Genomic DNA, 21983 nt, shown 5'->3' on the forward strand with positions numbered 1-21983 from the left:
TAGATTTAAATAGAGAAGATGGGCACATCGACTACCTGATGCAATAGTTCACACTACATGATTTTTTGCTCCTATTTTTCCCCTTACAACAATCTTAGATCGTTGGTCTTTCTAAGATTGTGTGGTGTGTTATGGTAGATCGTCGTTGCCGCTCCGATCCAAATCAGGGTTTTTTCCCGACTGGGATCTTAACGCAGCCTATTGAATGTGACAGGCAGCCAATCAGAAAGCGCGGATTCTCCTCTGTGTTTTCTGAGGGGAAATTACGTCGGGGAATCCCAAACAGCTGACACGGCGCAACACGAAGTCCAGGGACATTGGAGATGACATGTGGAAACAACATTAATGTTTATTCAACATGCAAAGAATATAGAAATGACAAGAGGAGGAGTTGGAGCGAAATTGCTACGGCAGTTGATAAACCCGGTAACTTTTCAGCTGTTCTTCGTTAACGTGACGTAAATAGTTTATAATGATTTTCATTCAGTCAGGACTTTAGGCTGACACTAGCCACATGCATTGCAGGTAGATTGTAGTAAAGCATTGATTAATGCCTGGTTTTAAAATTAGTTCACTGGACTTGTAGCCATTATTTTGTGCCCATTGTTGGACACCACACGGCAGGAACGAACCCGATCGAACCGTTATACCTAGGATTTCTGTCGGCTAATGTGTGATCTGTCAGGTTTTGAAAATGGGCGACAATCGGCCGACAGCTCTAAGATCGTGTAGTGCGCGCTGGGCTTTACACTAAGGAAATGAGGAAGGGAGGAGTCAGTGGAGAGCACCAGAGTTGAGCCTTTTTTTCATTCAGTGTCATTAACAGAAAGAGAAAAAGGCCGGAAGAGACGATAATGCCGATAATTAAAATGACGTCGATAGTTTTAATTTATCGTACGATTAATCGATTTATTGTTTATCGCGACAGGCCTACGAACAATTAACAGTTTTTGTTTCAATATGTCCTGATTTAATTTACAGACTGACATGCCACAGTGAACACACATTCATCATGTTTTCCATGAATCTCTAGCAATCACTCAGTTTTTTCAATTCTCGCCGAACGCTTTGCCTCTCGAGCCTCGCTGCCGCAGTCGGGCCCGGATCTCTCTAGCGACATAAGCGTAACAGTGTGCGACTGTGTGTGTCTGTCCAGCTACCTGTGGCGGGAGGAGAACGCAGAGCAACAGGCCCTGGCAGCCAAGCGAGAGGATTTGGAGAAGAAGCAGCAGCTCCTCCGAGCTGCTACAGGCAAGGTCTGTGTCTCTCTGCAGGACTTTGTAATCACTGACTTGCGTAACAGAAAACCAGGACGGCCAACACAGTCTGTAGACGAGGAGGAGAGAAACTCGTTTTCTTCCAGGCCACTTACATTCGCACGTTTAGCTATTTCCTTGGCGTGAAACTTGTCACGCTGCAAATCTATTCAAGTAATCTGTCCACATATCCACTTACTCGAATAGAGTAAGAAATTGGCGAGTGTTGATGATTTCCAAGTAAAGTGCTTCGGCGAGCCCAGCTGAACGCCGTCAAGAATTCACTTTGTGACTCAGCCCGCTTGTCAGGATAGGTATGCCAAGCGAAATCATTCGTCTGCCTCAACACTCGCACCTTATGACGGCTCGCTAAATTTACATGTGACTCACTCGTCTCTGCCTCATCCAGCCGTTCCTTCTGGGCATATATATCAATCAAATATCACCTCTGAATAATATCAGCCGAGATGAAAGGAGGCCGCTTGCAGCTTCGCGGACAAATGTCATACATTTATTTATTTTCTCGTTTGTCCCAGCTGATTCAGTCCGTTTCCTGCGTTTGATGGACTCGCCCTTATCTGTCCCCCTTCTCTCTAGCTTTTTAGATTAGCGGTTTTTGTTTCCCCCTATATTGAAATTGACATTTTCTTTATCTGTTTTCGTCACGGCCTCACTCCACATTGCAGGCGTTTCTGGTGCCAGATGCACAAAAACAATTACTGTGAAGTATATTTGGTGTTATCGACGTTGAATTTATTTGCTGTGTCAACTTTTTGTTTTATCGTTTTGAAATCTTTCATATGTCTTTAATCTTTCCTCTTCTTCCTCCTGCAGGCCATTCTGAACGGTATCGACAGCATAAACAAAGTATTGGAGCATTTTAGGAGGAAGGGGATTAACCAGCATGTCATCAATGGTTACCATGGCATTGTCATGAATAATTTTGAGTGCGAGCCAGCTTTTTACACCTGCGTGGAAGTGACAGCAGGGACACGGTGAGAAATTTATTTATTTCTTTTCCTTTTTTCTCTCTTACAAAATGCCCAGCTTGAAATCCTTACATTTTCATCTTAAGCAAGGGTTTGCAAACTTTTTGTTACATGGGCCAAAATCAGCTCAATAGTTCTCCTGGGTTAAATAATATAATTTTTAAAAACTAAAACAACCAAAAGTGGATAATTTTTTAAAAATGCACTCATGTACAGTATAGTAAACTAATCTCAAACTATTTTAATCAAACAGATAAAGTAATCAGATTCTTTTTTGGTGGCAACAGGTTCATAGATTCAAAAATTCATATGGTTTTTGCACATTGTCCTCTTTAATTGAAGGTGTTCAATTTGCTCATTGCTTTGGAAGGATTTGGACTTAAAGAAAATTGAAAAATATTTTGTATGTTCTCAATTACCTTTAACTAGTTCACATAACTTCAATAAAATCAACAGGAAATGGAGTACGGAAGCAGAGTTTGTGTTTTCTGGTGTGTTGCCCAATATACTCTTAGTAAACACTCTCAGTGCGACGAACCTAAACCCTTACAAACAGCTGACATGTTGTAGGAGGGCAGCCTTCTTCATTCACAGGATAAATCAAAAGGAAGAGCTTGACATTTAGCGTCTCTTTGCTGCGATCATCTGTTCCAAGCATAAAAAGTAATAAATTTACTGTTTGATCACTTCTTTTTAGTGGTGCCTCTTGGGAACAATTCTTTCCGTTAGAACAACTGTTTATGTCTGTTTAAATGGCGCCATCTGGGTGAGAAAACAGGCTTTTATGTGTCGAGCGGCAGAGCGGAGTATGCGTGTTGCTGCCTTGAAAAACACGGCACCGTTTGAAAGGATATAATCAGCTTTTCCAGGGGGTACAAGTTGTGTTGCCAAGCAGCATTTTTACAACGAAGCGATAATCCGCCAAACACAAACTCTCCTTACCTTTTATGCTAAGTGTATAAAAATTAAATGAGTTGTTGATTGCGTGTAAACCTCCTGTGGTCCGCTCTAGATAACAATCATGCTCTGTTAGAGCTTGGAGAAAACGAAGAGGGGAATATTTCTTGTAACTTGCTGAGGCGGATGATCCCAGGATTAGCCACCTCATGCTTTAACTGCTCCGATTTCAGTTTTTTTGATAATGAAGGAAACATTGAAGACTACATAAAACTATTAAATTTTTCAGAAATGTAGCATGTTCTGTCCCATTTATAATCTTTTTACTAATTTTATAAAAGGTAGGAAATGTTTTGAAATATTAAGTAAAATATACGCTCAAATAAATGTGCATTCATTTCTTCCTCTGTTTCCAACATATTGTCATAACCCCTGGAACGTACAAGAAGTGTCATCTGAATCTTTTGAAATTACTTCTTTTATGTATTTGATCTTTTTATTGACAGATGTAATTTAGCCAGGCGTTTTAGTAAAACAATCAACTCGTATCTTCCAGACTGTTTTACCACATTGTGGAAACGGACGAAGTGAGCACAAAAATCCTCATGGAGTTTAACAAAATGAACTTACCCGGAGAAGTGACCTTCCTTCCACTCAGCAAGCTGGACGTCAGAGACACCGCCTACCCAGAAACCAATGTAAGAACCTTGCTTTATTTCCAACTGTTAAAGCTGCAGTATCTAACTTATACAAAAAATGTTTATTTTAATTTTTTTATTACATATTCAGTAAAAGTGTGACAAGATAATATGACATGGATAATCGGACAAAAAAAATTACCCACCTCTTGTGCTGTCAATCAACCTTGTGTACACACTGCTCAATATGCTAATGGCTGAGAATTAACTTAGCGTTGCAGGAAAACTATCTGCTGTCGTTAGTGGCTATGCTAACTAGTCTGAGCATTCTCAGCAGGCTAAGTTCCTGGGAACTCGCTGTATCTTAGCAAAGAGCAAGCAGGAGTGTGAGAGCAGCGTGTACACGTGCGTGATTGACAATTCTAAGACCCTCCTCCTGGCTCTGATTGGTTGTCTCTGACTGAGCAGTGTGTTTCTGCAGATGGCACTAGGACCACAGGGAGAAAGCAGAAAAGCTTAATTTTTAGTTTTTTCACTGATTGTCTCATCATATACCGTCAGGAAATAGTGACAGTTTTAAAAAATTAGTTAAAAATGAAAGTTACATATTCCAGCTTTAATGCAGTTTCTGCTAAGGGCTCGGCAGTCCTTCAGGTTTTATCTATACTTTGATGTTTTTATTCAGAATATGAGTCTCTTTTAGTTCATGTTCCTTCCTCTCTGTCTTCAGGACGCCATCCCTATGATCAGCAAGCTGCGCTACAGTCCAAACTTTGACAAGGCCTTTAAGCACGTGTTTGGGAAGACGCTGATTTGTCGCAGCATGGAGGTTTCCACCCAGCTGGCCCGAGCTTTCACCATGGACTGTATAACTCTAGAGGGTAGGCTAACCTTTGCTGTGACGTTTCATAACCCTGAAAGCTCCATATCTGCTAAAATTTACACAAAGGATAATATTGTGCGAGCCACGCTTTATGCTTAACTTGTCGTGTTTTATAAATAGGAGACCAGGTGAGCCACAGAGGAGCGCTGACGGGAGGTTACTATGACACCAGGAAGTCTCGCCTGGAGCTGCAGAAGGACATGAGGAAGGCCGAGGAGGAGCTGGCCGAGCTGGAGGCCAAGCTCAACGAGAACCTGCGGAGGAACATCGAACATATCCTTCTCATTAAAACATTCAGAGTGACTTCAGGGAGATTTAAAAAGGTTTTGTTTTTTTGCTGAGCCACCATTTCACTTAAAAGAAAATTTTTTTTTTTACCCCTCCAGGGGTCTATTTGTGGGCTCTAGTGTCCCTTATATGATAGTAGGCTGACAGGAAATGGGGAAGGAGAGGGGGGAAGACATGCGGCAAATGTCGTCGGGTCCGGGAGTCGAACCCGTGACGGCCGTGTCGAGGACTCAAGGCCTCCAAATGTGGGTCGCGCTAACCACTACGCCACCACGGCACGCCCACTTAAAAGAAAGTTTAACACAAAATGTTTGCACGGATAACTTTACTTGGACATTTTTACAGGGTTACTGAAAATGTTGGCCAAGGACTGGATGAGTTTACTGGAAAATGAGTCACCTAGTTTATGTAAAATGATCACTTGAGCAAACAGATAATATCCCCCACACACAGATGTATTGATTATAGTAAAGTGACTCATGCTGGAGTCTTCACAAAAAGGAGGGAGTCAGTGGGATCGGACGCAGTGTTTGTGATTTTAAATGTACCTATGACTAAAACCAAACTGAGAGGAAAGTTGTCTGACATTTAAAATCATAGACCTATTGTTTGTTAGGTCTGCCAGTTCCAGCAACAGTTCTCTAAAAAAAGAATCATCTGCTTTCTGTAAGGCTGATGGCCAGACAAAACCTTATTTAGCTGATTCATAATTTTTTTAATGTTTATTGGAGAATCTATAAAAATGGGTACGTAGGCCTGTCACGATAGCAAATTTTGCTGAGCGATTAATTGTCTCAAAAAATTATTGCGATAAACGATAATATTGTCTGAAGACCTTTTTACACTGATTTAATGGAAATGACGTAATAATGCATGTGATTTCCTGCCAAAGATAGATACACTTTATTTTCAAAAGAATATTTAACACTGGAGCTGATAAACTAAATAAACAAAACAACCAAAAACAAAATGGATTCTCAGTCTCCATTAACAAAAAATGTACTTGATAAAAACTAAACAACATAAAGCCAAAGTGGAAATAAATACTGCATTCAACCCAAAGAGTGCAGATTATGAAGTCTGTATACTATGTTGCCCTTCAGTAATAATTAGATTTAAATAGAGAAGATGGGCACATCGACTACCTGATGCAATAATTCACACTACATGATTTTTTGCTCCTATTTTTCCCCATACAACAATCTTAGACCTTTGGTCTTCCTAAGATTGTGTGGTGTGTTACGGTAGATCCTCGTTGCCGCTCCGATCTAAATCAGGGGTTTTCCCCGACTGGGATCTGTTGAAAGTGACAGGTAGCCAATCAGAAAGCGCGGATTCTCCTCCGTGTTTTCTGAGGGGAAATTACGTCGGGGAATCCCAAACAGCTGACACGGCGCAACCCGAAGTCCAGCCGACGTGGAAACAACATTAATGTTTATTCAACATGCAAAGAATATAGAAATGACAAGAGGAGGAGTTGGAGCGAAATTGCTACTGCAGTTGATAAACCCGGTACCTTTTCAGCTGTTCTTCGTTAACGTGACGTAAATATGTTCTAATGATTTTCATTCAGTCAAGACTTTAAGCTGACACTAGCCACATGCATTGCAGGTAGATTGTAGTAAAGCATTGATTAATGCCTGGTTTTAAAATTAGTACACTGGACTTGTAGCCATTATTTTGTGCCCATTGTTCACGGCAGGAACGAACCCGATCGAACCGTTATACCTGGGATTTCTGTCAGGTAATGTGTGATCTGTCAGGTTTTGAAAATGGGCCGACAATCGGCTGACAGCTCTAAGATCGTGTCGTGTGCGCTGGGCTTTACACTAAGGAAATGAGGAAGGGAGGAGTCAGTGGAGAGCACCGGAGTTGAGCCTTTTTTCATTCGGTGTCATCAACAGAAAGAGAAAAAGGTTGGGAGAGACGATAATGCCGATAATTGAAATGACGTCGATAGTTTTAATTTATCGTACGATTAATCGATTTATCGTTTATCGCGACAGGCCTATGGGTACGATATACTTTCTGCACATACTGTACTTTCCTGCTCGAGATTATCATAAGCTCAGATTGCCTAGTCTTTCCCCATTTGTAATATCTCTTGAAGTGACAAAAGAACAGAGCAGCTGGAACATTCCACTGCTGTACTTTTGTTTCTAAAACTGGAAACTTCTTCTATTCTTTTGTTTCAATCTACTTTGCTAAGAAAACACACAGGAAGTCTTTACAGTGTCAGTTTGTAGAGCCTGTTATGGCCAGAAATGTCATTAGCTTTAGACTTTCAATGATTTGTTTGAGTCTTTCTTTTAGCAACTTTAATATGTTTGCATATAATGCAAGTTTGGATTTATTTTTTGATTTCTCTCTAATCCACATGGGGTCAAAATTATACGCACGACCTCAATTGTAAAGGTGTTTGTTGAATTGAAATTGGTTTTCTGACACAAACCCGATTTTTGAGCTAAACCTTCACATTGGCCGAGCTTAGCGGTTCTGGAGCCGGATTATTGACCTGCTGCAACATCCAATTATGTGAATCTGAGCTGAAGTATGGAGAGGGTGGATCTAGCTATTGATTATTTTAGGAACTGATTATCCTGTCTGTTATTCTGACAATTAGTCAGATGAAAAAATGTGGACATTTTTACCACATTTGAACCAAAATAAAAATGCCACTTGAGAAGTTCTGGGTAGAACATTTACAAGTTTTAGAGACTTATTCTTTTTTCCAAAAACGTTAAAGGTAGTATTATGTAAGATCGACCTTTTTGAGCTTTACGTATAATGTTATTCCCTCAACAAAAACATGCCTGCAGTGTTGCCTTGATTATTTCATGCATGTTTTAGAAAGATCCTTTAATCTCCCATGGCAACCATTCAGCTGTGCAAAACACCTAGGTGGACCTAGCCCTGCCTTCAAGGACAAAGGTGATATATATTTTGTTTTAATTACTGCTCTGAGTGTGTTCTTTTAGCAAATGGCCTTTTTTCTGAGTCTGTATGCTCAAGTTAACGATTAATCAGTTACTAAATTAGTTGGCTATTATTTCAACAATTGTTTTGTTGAAAGTCATCCGATGTTGAGTCATCCGATTAATCGTGTCAGCTGTGGTTTTAACGTGGAAATCCGGAACAGTCGTAGGAATCCTGGAACACAGGGCGGTCCCACACGGCCGAACCTCCGTTTTGGACGTGGGTTAAATCCATTGTGGGGGTGTAGCTGCCCGAGAGCCAGCGGGAGGAGAGCTTCAGCAGGTCATGAAGGATTAGTGTATATTGGGTCATGTCTGCCAAAGCCATGACTCACTTCACGACAGCACATGAAAGGCATAACAAGCCGATCAGGTGGGATTTGAAACGTGCGTGTGCGGTATAATGGTCACTTTCTCCGCTGCTAAGATTTGAAAATGCGTGCAACGTTTAAAGCCTCACACCGACGTGCGAATGCAAATAGAGGGAAAAATCTACTGTAGATTTTCAGATGTGTGTGTACTTGTGTGTGAGCAAGCAAGAGAAGCAGGATCTCATCTTTCATCCCTGTAATGAGTCACTAAAAAGCCGCTCTGCTTGGCTGCCCTGTAGAGGAGTACGAGCTGATGCACTTCGCTCCCTTTCCTGTTTTCATTTATCTCTCTAATGTCCCATTAGAGCTCGACGCTTCCCGGTGCATTTACATGTCATGTTAACCTCATGATAATGGAACCTGATTAGCATTTATATTCTCTCATATAAGCTAAACCATAAATGTTTTAAAGCTTGTTCTAGTTACTTCATCTTTTTTTCTTTCCATTTTAGTTTAATCGACAGATTAATTGGCCTAAGTGTTTTTAAACTGCAGAGGTCCAGAAGATCAATAAACCTGCCTGTTAATTCAGGATAATGAGGATGAGGAGCTACTCTTTCTAGTTTTCTTCCTTGACATCAGAACCGATAACATCTTTCTCCCCAAGCCTGGTCACATTATTAAAGCCGATGGCTTGCACCAAAACGCCTCCAAGCTGCCCTGCAATAAACTCTGTTCCCTGCTGACCAATCTCCAGGCTCTCACAATTGCTTTTGCAATTTTCTTTTTCCCTTTTTTTTTGTTTTTCTGCAATCAGTCTCAGATTTTGTGGTGCTTCTTTCGAAATATTTTTCAAGAAATTTTGGGATATTTGCCCTCATGTGACTCCTGGTCGATCACTTGGCTATAACCTGAATTCAAGTAACGGTGAGGAAGCAGTGTAGTTAAAGGAAGAAATACCGCCACCTGCGGGTGAGAGTTGGCAGTCACTTTTGACCATTTTTGCTGAAAATGTAAAAAGCTTACACTTGTGGATTAGCACAGGAAAAAATACATGGGCTTGTTGATTTTATTTGAATTTTTGCCATCGCAAAATCAAGAAAAACTGGAGGTGCTGAACAGATCAGGAGTCTCACTAGCCAAGTGAACGCTGTTCCATTAAAACAAAGTTAGCGTGATTTTTTTTTTCAAATTTTACATCACTCCTGGTTTAATTTAATATAAGTAAATTTGTATTTACTTATATTAAACACTTTGGATGAAGTAGCTTGTCAAGAAATAAGCAATTTCCCCTTAGATTTCAGTTTCTATTTACACCAGCCCTGTTCAGTCGGCTTTTATCAAGATCTTGTGAATGTCGAGCGGATTTTAGACGGCTGCAAAAGCAGGAAATGGACTGTATAGCACAGGGCATTCTGGGTAATAAATACAACCAAAACAAACATGTACATCTAGCGCTAGTGAGAGAAATGGGTCTCGCCAGCGTTTTCTAAATCTAAACTAAAATCTGACTCTACTACATTTTTGTTTATGTTTTAGAAAGAAGGACATTGTGCTCATGTCTTCTTCATAGGTTTTTATCTAGTTTCCTTCAGTGCTTCTTGGTGCAGCGCCACCACAGGCGAGGGAGGAAACAGACTTTCCAAGGTTTTTGTTCATTTGATACAGCGCAGCCCAAGCAGAAACGTAAACATAAAAACATTCCCGCTATGTGAAGGATGGCTGTTTAGCATATTTTTGTTTTCTCACTAAATATCAGTTTTATATTCTTTTTAATATATGTTGCACTGATTATTATTTGAAGAAGTATTTTATACACTCTTAAAGTGCACAGAAACAAAAAACTAATTAACAAAAATATGTCCTTTAAGACAACGATAACCATGTAGATGCAGCTGTTTGTGATGAGGCAACAGGACGTAGTTGTGTAAGTCCTTAATGGCCGCTCCACGTATCAACAACGAGATCGACCAGCTGATGAACCAGATGCAGCAGATCGAGACGCAGCAGAGGAAGTTCAAGGCCTCCAGGGACAGCATCCTGTCAGAGATGAAGATGCTGAAGGAGAAGAGGCAGCAGTCTGAGAAGACCTTCATGCCCAAGGTCAGACATCTTCTCTGACTGGTGTTTACTGTTGACTAGACCATTAAGTTGATTTCTCCGGGTTTCTACAGTCTTAAAAGGATTGGACACATTTTTAGCTTTTTCTGTGTTTGGAAAAGTTTGGAAAAACTGAATGCATAGAATAACCATTATTTTTGACTGTTCTCAATGAGTCTAAAAGTGGCTCTTTAAAAAAAAAATTGTTTTATATATTTAAAAAAAATGAAACTGTCATTGCTTTAGAAATTAGCTTGAGCTCTTCTTTTCTCACGATAGGATCATTCTACTGTCGTTGCGACAAAACAATCTTAATATGCTAAGATTGTACTAGAAAATTAAGTTGTCAAGCACACACAGTCGATGTCGCAAGAAGATGAAGGCATAAACTTTTTCCCCCAAAAATTTTAGGCGTTGCATTTGGGTTTTCAAGGTTCATACATATGCATTCAGTTTTTTGTCGCTTGGGTGACAAAATAGTTTTTATCTCCAGGTTTCAGGAGTTTCATTCCATTTGACTTATACTAAATACTAAACCATGTGAAAAACTGTAAAAGCATCTCCTTAAGCATTTGTACCTCAATGTATAACATAGACAAAAATGAAATTTGAGCGTCACAGTTGTGAATTTTGAAATATCCATGAGTTAGAATGCTGAAAACATTTGCTTGGCATGTGAGAACATTTGTTCTTTCTCTTCAGCAACGTAGCCTCCAGAGCCTGGAGGCCAGCCTCCACGCCATGGAGTCCACCAGGGAGTCGCTGAAGGCCGAGCTCGGCACCGATCTCCTGTCCCAGCTCAGCCTGGAGGACCAGAGGCGTGTCGACGACCTCAACGACGAGATCCGTCAGCTACAGCAGGTCAGGAGAAACGCCAAGAAGCTCCTAATCGTCCTCTGAATTATCCGCTGGCTGAAAATGACATGGAAAAATCCTTGTGAAGTGATTGGCTGGAGTTATTTAAAACTACATTTAATGTCAGCTTGTGGGATTACTGTGAAAACCGATTTTACATTTGATACATTTTAAAATGTATCAGAATTTTTAAAAAAGTCAAACAAAATTTATGAATTCGGGTTCCTACAATCTTGAAAAGAACAAAATTAGATTTTTTTTTTTTTTTCAATTGTGTGAAATTTTGAAAAAATACTTTGAGCTGCCACACTTTAAATACATAGATTTATTTATTTTTTTTTATTTGTGTGTTTTTAGTTTGATTAGGCAGATAACCAAAACTTAAGAAACTTGTTTCATCGTCATTAAGGATGGTTGGGGTTGTTCACTAAATCCAGTGGAAAAACGAATCATCTCCTCAATCATCTCCTGAATTACTCCAGACGAAATAATTCAATTCAAAAATACTTTATTGATATCAAAGGGAAATTAAATCTTGTTTCATTTCATATTAATTCAAGTTTCTTGAAGAGCATTTTGAATAATTCAGTCTTGTTTAGATTTTTTTATTTTTTTAACAGTCTTTAATTTTGCTGAAATAAAGACATTTGAGTCTGGGAAAGCTAACAAAGTGAACCTCGTTAGCTGACAACGTCCTGTCGCTTCACCCACAGACTCTGGTTTGATCGCAGCAATTTTAAAAAGATGACTTTAAGATCTTAAACATGACACGATAATTGAATCCCAGTGCTTATTGGGCCAATTTGCAGTTGTTATCTTTGCCTCTGTGAGAGCGCTTCCGACTCTGGAATCAAAAGGCGCGTTTAAAATGTAATTGTTGAAGGGAAAATGAGGAGCGCCTCTTCACGCGGACGTGGCTCACAATAAACATCTGCTGCCTCCATTGTATCGTTTTCCACCATTGTCCTCGAGAAGACTGCAGCTGTGGTCCGTTTCCATCTCACTGAGCTCCTCTCCTCTCATCATCGCATAGCAACTCCACCTTCTCTGTGTAACCCCTTCTTTTAGCGATGAATAGCCCTGTTGGATAAATTATATCACACTGTCGTATAACTCACAGTTTTGAATAGTGGAACTATTTTAATCATAGCTCCTACCAGGACTTGATTTAGTGCTTCTGTAGTGTTTGTTTTTGTAATGCAGGAGAATAGTCAACATTATTCGTCTTGAATTGACCAGTTAATGACTGATGGATGTGCTTTGATCTCTTTTGTTTCCTCACAGGACAACAGGCAGCTGTTAAACGAGAGGATCAAGCTGGAGGGAATCATGACCCGAGTAGAAACGTATCTCAACGAGAACTTGAGGAAGCGTCTCGATCAAGTCGAGCAGGTGACCATGCTTTGAAAAAAACAAAAAAGAAATTTCTTCATTGAATTTCTTGAATTATTCTTAGGAATCCAAAGCAGAGGAATCTTGAAATTCTTTTTGAAATTGTAATAATGATATAGGAGCTGAATGAGCTGCGTGAGACAGAGGGCGGCACGGTTCTCACGGCGACCACGTCTGAGCTCGACGGCATCAACAAACGAGTTAAAGAGACTTTGGCTCGATCAGATGGTAGGTCTGAGATGAAAAAGTGAGTTTGTAGGCTCTAATTGTGTTTTGTGGAGCTTTTTTATAGTTATTTTTGTGGTTAGTATCCAGCTAATTTTAAAAACCCCCCAACTTTTTAGAAATTAATTTCATTTTGTGAATTTGATTTTGTAAAGAAAAACACATTCAGGGCCGTTTAGCCATAGAAAAAGTAATCAAAACACAATTACACAAAATAATTATGATCATTTTTAGACCCAAAACTAAAAACAAGATACAAATTTATTTTTTTATGTTTTTATCTTAGCTTGTTTTTAACTTTCCAAAAGTTTCATATTTTTTTTATTTATATATATGTATATACAAAAAAGCTAAAAAAAAAAAAGTGACTCAAATGCTCTAATTCCTGCTGGATTATTTGGTTATCCATAGAGCTTTACAAAAGTATTCACACCCCTTGAAATTCACTTCAGCTTTTAATGAATTTTGTACGACTGTTTTGTGACAGACTGAGTGTCAAACTTCAGGCCCGCCGCAGCTCTTGAGGGCCACTAGCAAAAGTGTTATTTTGCTAAAGCTGTATTTTCAGATATTTTACTGCTCAGAAATGATAATGTATACACTGTTAAAGTAATGTGTACCTGTTTATGTAGGCAGGGAAAAGATAAGTAATATATACAATTATTAATAGATAATCCAATTAATTGTTGGTGTACTACTTCTTAAAATCAATCGAAATTTAATTGGATTATGAGGTTTTTGACAATACTCAGCCCCACTGCAATCACTGGAAGTCAACTAGTTATTAGACAGTACCTCTGTAGGTGGCATCAATTCAGCTGGTCTGTTGAAAGAGACCTAAATGAAGTCAGTGTAGGGGACATGTCGAGGTTGGCGCCCTCTTCAGGTGAGACCAAAGTTGAACTTTTGGGCTACATGCTTGACGTTATGCGTCAAGCATCTTCGTGAGAAATTGCAGTGTTTTTCATTTGGAACAGAAAAGCTGGTCAGAGCTGATAGATGGATGGAGCCGAAAACAGAACAACCCGGTTTAGATAAAACTATGTTCATTTGTTAGAATGGTCCAATCAGGTTGCAACATAATAAACCGAAAATGTTCAAGAGCTATAAATACATCTCCCAGTATTTATCTGGAGAGTTAATTATCAGACTAAAGCATCGTTTTCCCGTTCCCAGACCTGGACGGTCTCGTCGACAAGACGGAAGCAGAGATCAAGGACCACATAAAGAGCATGGAGCGGTGGAAGAACATCGAGAAGGAGCAGAACGACGCCATCAACCACGACACCAAGGAGCTGGAGAAAATGACCAACAGGCAGGGCATGCTGCTCAAGAAGAAGGAGGAGTGCATGAAGAAGATCAGAGAACTGGGCTCCCTGCCTCAGGAAGCCTTTGAGAAATACCAGACCCTCACACTCAAACAGGTACACACACACTTACCAGCATGTTCCCTGTGTTATGCTTTTGCATGTGCCTGTTCATTCCTTCTGTTTTCCACTAACTTTATCCGCTCTTGATGGAGTACTTCTGGTGTCTATATTTAAAAACTAAGTCGTTTTCTTAGTTACTTAGAATCGCAACATTTAAAAATTAAAGTGGCAATAAATTAATTTCCATTCAGGACAATAGAGATGTTGCTAACTTAGAAAAAAATTTAATTTTAAATCCGAGTTTATCTAAACTGTTGTTTATCTCCAGTTTCAAGTGAGAAAATGCATCATGAGCTGCTATTTAGAGTCCAATTATTGTCTCAGATTTTTTGTTTTTTCTTTCTTGGGTGTTTTGTCAGTTCAAGGCACCATTAGTTACTGTACCTTGAATTTCTTTTTATAGTGCAACTTTTTATCTCTAAAGAAATATTCTTGTAAGTTTGAATCCAAATTTTTGCCTGAAGAATTTTTTTTTCTTCCAGTAAAAAAAAAGGCTTCCAGGCTTAAAAAATGAAGCAGAAACTTTTCTTTTTAAAATGGAGGGAAAAATATATATTTTTATCCAAGCGCTCTTTAAAAATCACTGTATTAGTGTTAAAATACAATTTATCTTTCAACATGTTCTCTTTAATATGTAAAACAGATTCATCTTAATAAATTGGAACAATTTGTTTTTGCAAAATGCTGCTGGTAGCAAAAGGAAACAACTTAAAATTGTTGTTTTGAGCTGTTACCTGTGACACAACCCTGGTTCATCACTTGAATTTGGGAGGAAGTTTTTATCTGAATGAGTCACAGCAGAGCTGATTGGCTGAGAGTCGGCACTGGTCAGAAAATGAGTGGGAAAGAAAAACTTTGAAAAACCCACAGAAAGCCTGAAAACCTGACCATTGTTAAAGGTTACAAGAAAGATAAAGGTTTCAACAACACACTTTAATGGCAATACTAGGATTTAAAATATTAGACCGACATAAAGTATACACTTATATTTAACTAGAACTAACTTGTAATATTAGTGCTTTAAATTGTAGTAATGGGATGAAGGATCATTTTAGCTGATTTGAAACCAAAGCCTTTTAAACCTTGATGCAGTTGCCAGCCCAATTCTTACAGTAATATTTAATGGTAATCAAGCGGGTGCGCTAAAACACTTTTAGCGCATTCCCAAATCAGACGAGGGAATCAGCGGCTAGAGCCGTGTTTCCTTTGGAATAAAGTTGAGGACCATCACCTACCAGCTGCCCACGCAGCAGTGACTCAGACTCAAGTGCTCCGTCTAATTTTTGCTCTCAGCCAGTCGCCTCTGGGAGCAAAGGCTGTGGGATGAGTGAACTTGGCTGCATCTTTCATAAGTGTCTGAGTGTGTGTGTGTGTGTGTGTCTTTAGCCCCCCTTCCTCTTTAACAAAGCCGAGAATAGCTTCACACTTTCTCATAAACACTTCATCTAGTTAATGTTGCTCCTCTGGCAGCCACAGGCAGGGTGCAGGCAGGACGGTACTGGTGATTGTTCAAGTGGAGGTGAAAGCTGCTTGTGTTGCATTGGCCATTAGTGATTTTAAAGGATAAACGTGTTGCTGGAGAGCTTGGAATACCCGTGTGGAAATATGAAACTAAAAGCTGTCGATGTCCAGCTTTTAGGGGCTGAATTTGTGTTTTACTGTAAACTTGATGTAAATTAAATTACAACAAGATGTGTGTGCATCCTTAAAAAGTCTTAAATTAATCAAGACTTGAAATATTTAAAATTTGTCTGAAAAATTGGATATGGTCTTAAATAAAATACAGCATGTCTTAAATTTTGTAGTGGCAGGACTATTTAATCTTGTATTAAACGACTTACTTTTCTGTGAAGGATAAAGTCTAAGTCAGGGGTCTCAAACTCCAGTCCTCGAGGGCCGCAGTCCTGCAACTTTTAGATGTGCCTCTGCTGCACCACCTGAATAGAATAATTAGGTCATTAAGGCTCTGGAGAACTGATCTACACAAGGAGGAGGTAATTAAGCCATTTCATTCCAGTGTTTTGTACATGTGGCGCATCTACATGTGCCACATGTAGATGTGCACATGTAGATGTGCTGGTCTCAAACTCCAGCGGCCCTTGAGGACTGGAGTTTGAGACCCCTGGTCTAAGTCGTGTTATATTGAGGCTACTGGTAACTAGTTACTAATACACCCTTGCCAGCTAGCTAGCTTTTTTACATCTATTAAGTGCAAATTTATCGCTGATTGGCTGGACAACATTAATCTTCGCCACAGGCTAACGTCTGTTGCTAACCCATAAGATGCTCGCTGCGTAAAAAAAAACAACAACTTGGCACTACTTGGATTAAAACTGTAGAGACAAATATGTAGTGTGAGAAGCGCAAAACTGCTGCTAAGAGCCACAAACAGACCCCAAAAATGTCCGCCTTCATCTCCTGGCTAGCTCGCCAGAAAATGTCGGGGCTGCTGCTACTAGCACCAGTTTAGGAGCAGCATTTGAAGTCGCAAGTTTAGTGGATTTTAAACCCCAGTCTTCCCTGTTTAAGAATTTTACATCAGCAAATTTGTTACAATGAATGGAAATACAACTGAGAAGGAGCATGAAACCAAAAGAGAATGAAGAGCCACAGATGCAGTATAATGACAAGTAGGGTAAGAAATTTAAAGGAAAGGAATAGTTTCCCATTCTTTTGTTGCATTACAAGTCTTAAATTTCATTCATAGTGGTCTTAAAATGTCTTAAATTTGATTGGGTGAGACTTGCAGAAGCCATGTACTTATGTTGTTTATTTTCCCACCTCTTTGCCATGTAAATTGATAAGTGAAATGAGGCAGAGCCTAAATAAATCAATCATTCCCCCCCCCCCTGCAAATCTGTACCATAGCACGCCTCCAGCAGCTGCTAATGAAGACATGATGTAACGTTTTGTTTTGTTTCTGCTCCAACAGCTCTTCAGGAAGCTGGAGCAGTGCAACACGGAGCTGAAGAAGTACAGCCACGTCAACAAGAAGGCCCTGGATCAGTTCGTCAACTTCTCCGAGCAGAAGGAGAAGCTAATCAAGCGTCAGGACGAGCTGGATCGTGGCTACAAATCCATCATGGAGCTCATGAACGTGTTGGAGCTGCGCAAATACGAGGCCATCCAGCTCACCTTTAAGCAGGTGCGAGCAGATCGCAAAGTCGTGGACGAAAACCACTTAGCGCTACAAGAAAGCATGATAATGGCCCAGATGCTTTCCTTTCAGGTGTCGAAAAACTTCAGCGAGGTTTTTCAGAAACTCGTCCCGGGAGGCAAAGCCACGCTGGTGATGAAGAAGGGCGACGCCGAAGGCAGCCAGTCCCAGGACGAGGGAGAGGGGGGAGAAGGCAGCGAGAGGGGATCCGGATCCCAGAGCAGCGTTCCTTCGGTGGACCAGTTCACAGGAGTCGGCATCAGAGTAAGGAGCAGTCGTTTCATCCTGCTGTACTGAGAGCAAACATATCGGGTAATGGTAATCTGAGCTAAAACCTCCTGATTGTGAACAGAAAGCGTCTGGAAATGTTGACACAGGGAGTCCGTGTATCCTCATTAAGTCTTAAAATGTCTTGAATTCATGTATATAAAATTGAGGCCTTAAAAGTCTTAAATTAATTTACAAAAAGGTAAGTTTGTCTTAGATATGTTAATCACAGGTCTTAAATTTTGCGATGGGAGTGCTATTTAAATCGTGTACATTCTTTTTTTTTCCCCCTCCTTGTGGCAATCGTTTCTTCACTGTGTTCTGTGACTCAAGGAGGTTGAGATTAGTGGTAACTAGATGCTAATATACCTTACTATTTAGCAAGGTATATTAGCAGCTATATTAGCAGTAACCAATGCGTCTGGTTCCTGCAGTGGAAGCAGAGGGAGGAGAAAAACTAGCTAGCTAGCAAGCAAAAACAAAAGTTAACTAGCTGAAAGGTCTTTTGCATCTCTCATGATTTAAGCCTAATTTATCGCCATACGATGCTACGTTTATTCTGTGCAAAAAAACTTGGGGGTTTAAGGTTGTTTCTTTAGTTCATTTCTGACACGATACAGATCTTAAATTTAATTCATAAGGAACTCTTAATTTAATTTTAGAAGTCTTAAATTTAAGGTAGTGAAACCTGCAGAAACCCTGTGATATGTATCCTACCATCAAGGTTTTGTATAAATGTATAAAAGTTTTCTTAGTGTATCTGCATGGTTTTTGCTGGGGAAACAAGAACCTCATCACGGCTCCGTCCCCTCAAAGCAGAACCAAGGTGAAGTTATTCATGCAGTGAGTAATGCTTCATGCTAAATTTATCCCGATCCGTATGAAAGCCGTCACAGCCGCTCCGGTTCTTTGTCTGGGCCCACAGAAACAGATTAATGTGCATTAAGACGGGAAGCATCAGGTGAGATCGGTGGGTTTGTGTGTCTACCTTGCAGGTGTCGTTCACGGGGAAGCAGGGGGAGATGAGGGAGATGCAGCAGCTGTCCGGAGGTCAGAAGTCTCTGGTGGCTCTGGCTCTGATTTTTGCCATCCAGAAGTGTGACCCGGCTCCTTTCTACTTGTTCGATGAGATCGACCAGGCCCTCGACGCCCAGCACAGGAAGGCTGTGTCAGGTAAACAAGCGACATCATCTGCTATGATGCCCATTAGGGATGGGGAAATATTGCATTTATTATCTGGAAATATATATAAAAAATGTAGTTTTATATATGTAGTTAGTGATTTGTGCACAGAAAAAACTGACAGCGTTAGTGAGATTTTCACTTTTCTTTTTTTCCCCTTTTGGTCCCATTAGATTATTACCACTGAGTATTTGGGTTGTACTACGTGGAAAAAAAATATGATATTTTGAGAGTAAAGTTGTATGAAAAAAGTTGAAATAATAAGAAAATAAAGTTAGAATATTATAACATGTTTCTAGTTTCTAATTTTTTATATTTTCTTAGCCTGGCCCTAACACTATGTTGTAAATTATCAATATTTCTAAAAAAATAATTAAATGATTGAATGCAGGGGTTGTTTGTTGTTTAGCAAAGTATTTTATTTATAGTTTAGATTAGTATAGTTTTAATTTGGTATAGTTTATTTAACAGCTCAGTTTTATTCTTTGTTTGTGAGGCTTTGACTTCAATTAAAAGAAATGTTTTCTCTGATGTAAATTCTTAGAGGCAGAGATGATAAACTGGTGACACCAATGGGATTGCTGTGTAAAGAAAACAAATGTTTGGATTAATCAGAACCATTAACTTTCAGCACCTAAAAACAGTTTCTGGTATCTAGAAATTTTGTGGGAACTCTCAAAGTTTGTATGTTATCTCTTTCTATATGCAGCGTCTAGCACAGATACAGTAATATTTATAATACAAACAACTGGAAAGATGCACATCGGGCCTCGTTTTATATTTTTCACAGACATGATTGTGGAGCTGGCCGGCCACGCTCAGTTCATCACCACCACCTTCAGGCCGGAGCTGCTGGAGTCGGCAGACAAGTTCTACGGAGTCAAATTCAGGAACAAGGTGAGGCGCTCCTCTCTTCTGCTGGAAGATAGTAATTTTCTTTTAAGCAAATTATTTCATTTAATTATTCATTGGAGGTTGCTTTCTGATTCTCTTAAACATATTAAATCTGTAATTTCAAGACCCCTTGAATTTCATGTTGGCTAAATAACCTAAAGAATGTGGTGAAGACTCTTCAAACAAAGCAGACAGCTCAAGGGGAGATTGAATTTATATATATATATATTAATCTGATAATTTCTATACTCTGGTTGAATTTAAGACTTTGTTACCTCTGTTTTTCACTTCAGCAGAAGCTACAATTTCCCAAAGTCGGAGTTCATAGAGCTCGTGTCCTAAAAGACAAAGCAAAACAAATTTTGCTTTTCAAGAACATAATAATAATAAAAAAACTCTACCAGGTTTCTAAAGGTTCTTAAAAAGCCATAATGTCTTAAATTTAATAATCTCAATTTAGTAAAGTCTTAAGTATTTCATATGAGGACACTATAATTACACATACTATCTTCTTTGATTTGTGCAAAACCAGGATTTTAATAGTTGTCTGAAATCCAACAAGGATAAATGCTGTAATAATGGGTCACCAAGTTGTTGTTAAAGTTATATTGAATTAGCTTAATTCACTAAGTAATTTGGTCTTAAAAGTACTTTAATAACACTTGCAAAAACCTTTTTTTTTTTTAAAAAAAAACAACACACATTTTCTTGTAACTTGAACTGAAACAAAAGCTGTAAAGCTGCTTTCCTCCAATCAGAGGCTTCTATCTTACTCTGTCTACTTTAATCATTTTTCCACAAAACTTCGGCGAGTTCAGCAGAACTTCTCTATAAACAAGGTTTTCCATCTGTTCTTTACCGACCTGCTCTGTCAGAGAGACTCTTCAGAGTTTAATGTTTCATAACCTGAATTATTGGTGCTTCGTCAGAGTGGCATTGATTGGTTGTGAAGTGTCTCCGTGTCTTTGTGTTTTAAGGTGAGTCACATCGATGTGATCACAGCGGAGCAGGCCAAAGACTTTGTGGAGGACGACACCACCCATGGTTAACGCGCTCTGCCTCCGACGTCGAGGGCCACACACACACACACACACACACACACCGAAATAATCCACCATGTCTGCAGACTGTTGTTTTTACTGTTTACTTTTGTTGGAGATTAAACTCCGAAAATCTTTCGCTTCTCACAGTTGGAGTTTAGACGTGTTAAAATCCCGAAATGCATAAATGAGGATGAGGAGAGACAAATAAAAGGAATCTGAGTGAGGGGCATTTATGTTTGTCCGATCCCTGAACCCAAATTTCACACCCGACCTCCAACTTCATAAAGTTTAGTTACTCTTTACACAGAGAGCTCGTTGAGTTTGTGTTGCTGTGACACATTTTCAAACACTGAAGCTGACGTTGGATGAGGTAGAGACAGTAAACGGCTCCTCTTTTGTACATACGAATCTGTTTTGATACGACTTGAGTTAAAATGTTGCTTTTAAGATTTGTGAGACATGCGTTTGAGAAGACGGGGCGAAGGGGAGGGGGGCTCAGATTGTTTTCGGTGACAGCTATTGAACAGCAGCGTTCATATATATTCGTATTTTCTAAATTTCTGTAACATATTCCGCTTGTACTCTTAAAACAATGATTGTTAGTGTTTAGATTGTTATACCTTCCCCTGATAAGGTATCACTGTATTGTGTAACTTCTTGCTTTAGGTCAGTGGAATAAAAGTTTATATTCCTCTTTGTCTAATTTCCCCATCTGGACTGAAGTTATCCACCTGAGTTGATGTTTAACAGGTTGAGGGTTTGGGTAAAGCAGCCTGTTAATACCGCACTAAGTCCAAGTTTTCATATTTTTATTTGGAAATAAGCTTCTCATTAGTTGTACTTTTATTTCCCAGTCTGATTTTGAAATGTTCTGTTTTTTACGTTATTGAAAAAGCTTATAAAAATAATAAAAGGTTTTAAAGCAAGTTCATTGTTTCGTTAGTTTTCCTCTAAGACCACAAGGTGGCGCCGCAGCTAACGCCTGACCTCAAGACTGGATGAGATTTTGTTTGTTTTTTTTATTTGGAAGAGTTTTTTTCTAAAAAACGCATGTTAGCATAAGAAAAGTGACTATTTTAGTAATTCAGTTTTAAAAGCAACAATATATAGATTTGTTTGTGATATTTTAGATAAGGTTTATTTTTGAATGTGATCCCAAAATCAGTTTCTCAACTTTAATTTGATTTAACTGTTTGTATTT

At 39.3% G+C, this 21983-nt stretch overlaps 1 protein-coding gene across 1 annotated transcript in view; it reads left to right on the top strand.

Moving 5' to 3' along the window:
- smc3 (structural maintenance of chromosomes 3) overlaps positions 1 to 21709 on the top strand; it is a 30969-nt gene extending 9260 nt beyond the window's left edge. The window contains exons 15-29 of the mRNA XM_032562934.1: positions 1157 to 1256; positions 2091 to 2251; positions 3699 to 3840; positions 4511 to 4661; positions 4784 to 4936; positions 10189 to 10340; positions 11040 to 11198; positions 12477 to 12584; positions 12704 to 12812; positions 13986 to 14233; positions 17172 to 17384; positions 17469 to 17660; positions 18659 to 18836; positions 19636 to 19742; positions 20717 to 21709. Of these exons, the coding sequence (XP_032418825.1) occupies positions 1157 to 1256; positions 2091 to 2251; positions 3699 to 3840; positions 4511 to 4661; positions 4784 to 4936; positions 10189 to 10340; positions 11040 to 11198; positions 12477 to 12584; positions 12704 to 12812; positions 13986 to 14233; positions 17172 to 17384; positions 17469 to 17660; positions 18659 to 18836; positions 19636 to 19742; positions 20717 to 20788 (2245 nt within the window). The 3' untranslated portion in view covers positions 20789 to 21709. The remainder of the gene's footprint in view (positions 1 to 1156; positions 1257 to 2090; positions 2252 to 3698; positions 3841 to 4510; positions 4662 to 4783; positions 4937 to 10188; positions 10341 to 11039; positions 11199 to 12476; positions 12585 to 12703; positions 12813 to 13985; positions 14234 to 17171; positions 17385 to 17468; positions 17661 to 18658; positions 18837 to 19635; positions 19743 to 20716) is intronic.
- The last annotated feature ends 274 nt before the right edge of the window (positions 21710 to 21983 follow it).

The sequence above is a fragment of the Xiphophorus hellerii genome, chromosome 5 (assembly GCF_003331165.1).
Source record: "Xiphophorus hellerii strain 12219 chromosome 5, Xiphophorus_hellerii-4.1, whole genome shotgun sequence".
Lineage (NCBI taxonomy): Eukaryota > Metazoa > Chordata > Actinopteri > Cyprinodontiformes > Poeciliidae > Xiphophorus > Xiphophorus hellerii.